This window comes from Seriola lalandi, unplaced genomic scaffold, assembly GCF_002814215.2.
Source record: "Seriola lalandi dorsalis isolate HSWRI2012SDOR001 ecotype SW California unplaced genomic scaffold, Sedor1 jcf7180002050019, whole genome shotgun sequence".
NCBI classification, from domain to species: domain Eukaryota; kingdom Metazoa; phylum Chordata; class Actinopteri; order Carangiformes; family Carangidae; genus Seriola; species Seriola lalandi.
The window spans coordinates 181-4,507 of record NW_019520572.1 but is presented as its reverse complement, the minus strand read 5'-3'; the positions used below and the strand labels follow the sequence as shown (position 1 = coordinate 4,507).

The 4,327-nt window shown below is 39.3% G+C and overlaps 1 protein-coding gene across 1 annotated transcript in view; it reads right to left on the bottom strand.

Annotated features, from left to right (window-relative positions):
• card9 (caspase recruitment domain family, member 9) overlaps positions 1–2,636 on the bottom strand; it is a gene marked incomplete at its 5' end in the record, with an annotated part of 5,148 nt that extends 2,512 nt beyond the window's left edge. The window contains 5 exons of the mRNA XM_023398895.2: positions 488–715; positions 1,746–1,829; positions 1,913–2,119; positions 2,229–2,347; positions 2,499–2,636. Of these exons, the coding sequence (XP_023254663.1) occupies positions 488–715; positions 1,746–1,829; positions 1,913–2,119; positions 2,229–2,347; positions 2,499–2,636 (776 nt within the window). The remainder of the gene's footprint in view (positions 1–487; positions 716–1,745; positions 1,830–1,912; positions 2,120–2,228; positions 2,348–2,498) is intronic.
• Between the last annotated feature and the right edge of the window lie 1,691 nt (positions 2,637–4,327).

Sequence of the window (4,327 nt, the reverse complement as noted above, 5' to 3'; positions counted from 1 at the left end):
TCTCTCAAGTACTCTTTTCATACATGGCACCGTTGTAGTTATCAACGTCATGTCATCCATGTAGGCCCTAATCCCATCCTGCCGCCTCTCTCCACCTACAACCCACTTAGAAGCTCTAATGATTACCTCCATCGCCATTGTGAATGCCAATGGAGAAATCGTGCACCCTGCCATAATGCCTATTCTAACCTCTGCCATCCTGTTGTAAAGCCTGCTGTGCTTAATCATAGCCTAATATCTTGGAAATATGATTTTACTAAATCAACCACTACTCCAGGCACTCTAAAATACTCAAATGCCTCCCAAATAAGACTATGTGGCACTGAACTAAATCTAATAATAAATTAAATAATATATCTACTACATCTAATAATAAAGCTAATTATAAATAAAGTCACAGTGTGTTTAAACATCCTGAACTTTATCCAGGAATCTTATTGTGAAATCTGAGTCCTGTTGAATCACTGGTGTTTGATTCTGTCCTCACCCTGGCTCTCTGCTCCTCTGCTCTGTGCAGCTCTCTCCTCAGTCTGAACACTGTCGCGAGGAGGTTCATCTGAGTAGGAGCTGGACTCTCATCCTTCTTGTCCTCCTTCTTCTCCTCTTTCTTCTCCTCCTCCTTCTCCTCTTTCTTCTCCTCCCCTTTCTCCTCTTTCAGCTCCTCCAGTCTGTTGGGGTGGAAGAAGGGGTCTGTGGGCAGAGCCAGACTCCTGCTCTGAAAACACATGTATCGTGTTGGACTCTCTGTGATGCTGAAGTCACGCGTTACAGTGTTTACAGGTGTCCATATACTTTTGGCCATGTACAGTATACAGGACAGGACAGTATAAAGTTCATTCAGTTGTAGCAGTTAAAGTGTTCAGTAAAAGTCGTCAGTTTAATCATGAAGGTAGCTGAAGTGTCAGTTTGTATTAGAGCAGCTGAAGTGTCAGTTTGTATTAGAGCAGCTGAAGTGTCAGTTTGTATTAGAGCAGCTGAAGTGTCAGTTTGTGTGAAAACAGTTAATGTGTCAGTTTGTATGAAAACAGTTGAAGTGTCAGTTTGTATGAAAACAGTTAATGTGTCAGTTTGTGTGAAAACAGTTGAAGTGTCAGTTTGTATGAAAGCAGTTGAAGTGTCAGTTTGTATGAAAGCAGTTGAAGTGTCAGTTTGTATGAAAACAGTTAATGTGTCAGTTTGTGTGAAAACAGTTAATGTGTCAGTTTGTATGAAAGCAGTTGAAGTGTCAGTTTGTATGAAAACAGTTGAAGTGTCAGTTTGTGTGAAAACAGTTAATGTGTCAGTTTGTATGAAAACAGTTAATGTGTCAGTTTGTATGAAAACAGTTGAAGTGTCAGTTTGTATGAAAACAGTTAATGTGTCAGTTTGTATGAAAACAGTTAATGTGTCAGTTTGTATGAAAACAGTTGAAGTGTCAGTTTGTATGAAAGCAGTTGAAGTGTCAGTTTGTGTGAAAACAGTTGAAGTGTCAGTTTGTATGAAAACAGTTAATGTGTCAGTTTGTATGAAAACAGTTGAAGTGTCAGTTTGTGGGAAAACAGTTAATGTGTCAGTTTGTATGAAAGCAGTTGAAGTGTCAGTTTGTGTGAAAACAGTTAATGTGTCAGTTTGTATGAAAACAGTTGAAGTGTCAGTTTGTATGAAAACAGTTAATGTGTCAGTTTGTATGAAAGCAGTTGAAGTGTCAGTTTGTGTGAAAACAGTTAATGTGTCAGTTTGTATGAAAGCAGTTGAAGTGTCTCTACCTCCTGCAATGGTCTGAGTGTCCGTCGTCTCAGCAGTCGTGTCTGACCTTCAGCTCGCAGCACTGTGTTTTTCAGACGTTCCACCTGCACACACACACACAGAGGTCAGAGGTCAGAGGTCACATCAGCTCTCTGTAGGGGTCATCAGGGGTCAGAGGTCAGCTGACCTCTATCTGCAGGTCTCTGTTGGCCAGCAGAGCATTGCTCTTATCCTGGTTCAGGGTGTTGATGTCGGCCATCAGATTGTAGTTGTGATCTCGGAGCTGCTTCACCTCCTCGCTCAGCCGCTCCCGTTCCTCCCGAACCTTCTGTACGCGCTCAGTCATCTTCCTCAGCTCATGGTCCCTCAGCTGCTGCTGCTGAGACCACGCCTCCTGGAGACCAGGACAAACACACAAATACGCAACACACCAAAACATGATGATTTAACTGTGTGAGCTCCATTTCTAACTTTTCCTTTAGTAACCTGGTTGCTATGCCAACCTGTTCCTTGGCGACAGAGCAGGCTTGTTGGCGGCGTCTCCTCTCGTCCTGCAATGCCCTCTGCAAGCGACTGAGCTCCGACATCAGGAACTGAGTCAGACCAGATTCTCCTGCTGTGTCTGAACAGAGAGACAGTCAATCAGACAGACAGTCAATCAGACAGACGGGTAGACATGCAGACAGACAGACGGACAGACAGACAGGTAGACATGCAGACAGACAGACAGACAGACATTAGACAGGCAGACGGACAGGCAGACAGGAACAGACCGATGAGGATGCTAAAGGTCTTGTTGGGCTCTTTCCCAGTGATGCGGCTGTACAGTTGAGGATAGTCCAGCTCCAGACTCTCCAGGAAGGCTGTGTAACCTTTGGCCCCTGTCCTCTGCAGGATGTCCAGCAGGGCTCCTTTAAAGGTCAAAGGTCACAGCAAAGGTCAGGGGTCAGACAGTTACAAGATTCAACCTTAAAGACTTGGACATGACCTCACTGAAACACTTGGGGCACTTGTGACTCAGTGACATTTATAATATATGGGTAACTGATAACGTCCTCAGAGACCTGGATGTGGTCTCAGGACTAAACTGGAGGACCAAATTAACTTGCGGAAGAGGACACTGAGGAAAAGACAAGGAGACCTTCATTACATCCAATCTCTGAATCCTGGTTCCAGTACTGTGACTCCCTGGATCATGATTCTGGTTTTAGATTCTGGTTCAGATACTGGTTTAAGATTCTGGTTAAAATTCTAGTTTAGATTCTGTTTTTGGATTCTTGTTTAGATTCCTGTTTAGACTCTGCTTTTAAATTTTGGTTAAGGTACTTGTTTAGATTCTGGTTAAGATTTTGGTTTTAGATTCTTGTTATATTCCTGTTTAAATTTTGGTTAGGTACTTGTATAGATTCTGGTTAAGATTCTGGTTTAAGATTCTGGTTTAGATTCTGATTTAGATTCTTGTTTAGATTTTGGCTTGAGAATCTGGTTTTTAGATTCTGGTTTAGATTCTGATTTCAGATTCTTGTTTTGGATTCTGATTTATATTCTGATTTAGATTCTGGTTTAGATTCTGGTTAGATTCTTGTTTAGATTCTAGTTAAGATTCTGGTTTAAGATTCTGGTTTAGATTCTTGTTTAGATTCTGGTTTAGGTACTGGTTTATATTCTGGTTAAGATTGTGGTTAAGATTCTGATTCAAGATTCTGGTTTTAGATTCTGGTTTTAGATTCTGATTTAAGATTCTGGTTTTAGATTCTGGTTTAGATTCTGGTTTTAGATTTTTGTTTAGATTCTAGTTTAAGATTCAGGTTTAGATTCTGGTTAAGTTACTGGTTTATCTTCTGGTTTAGATATTGGTTTATCTTCTGGTTTAGATTTTAGCTTGAGAATCTGGATTGAGATTCTGGTTTAGATTCTAGTTAAGATTCTGGTTTAGAATCTGGTTTTAGATTCTTGTTTAGATTCTGGTTTTAGATTTTGATTTAAGATTCTGGTTTTAGATTCTGGTTTAGATTCTTGTTTAGATTCTGGTTTAGATTGTGATTTCAGATTCTTGTTTTGGATTCTGATTTAGATTCTGATTTAGATTCTGGTTTTAGATTCTGGTTTAGATTCTTGTTTAGATTTTGGCTTGAGAATCTGGTTTAGATTCTGGTTTAGAATCTGGTTTTAGATTCTTGTTTAGATTCTGGTTTTAGATTTTGATTTAAGATTCTGGTTTTAGATTCTGGTTTAGATTCTTGTTTAGATTCTGGTTTAGATTCTGGTTTTAGATTCTGGTTTAGATTCTTGTTTAGATTCTGGTTTAGATTCTGGTTTAGATTCTTGTTTAGATTCTGGTTTAGATTGTGATTTCAGATTCTGGTTTTAGATTCTGGTTTAGATTCTTGTTTAGATTCTGGTTTAGATTGTGATTTCAGATTCTTGTTTTGGATTCTGATTTAGATTCTGATTTAGATTCTGGTTTTAGATTCTGATTTAGATTCTGATTTAGATTCTGGTTTTAGATTCTGATTTAAGATTCTGGTTTTAGATTCTGGTTTTAGATTTTGATTTAAGATTCTGGTTTTAGATTCTGGTTTAGATTCTGGTTTAGATTGTG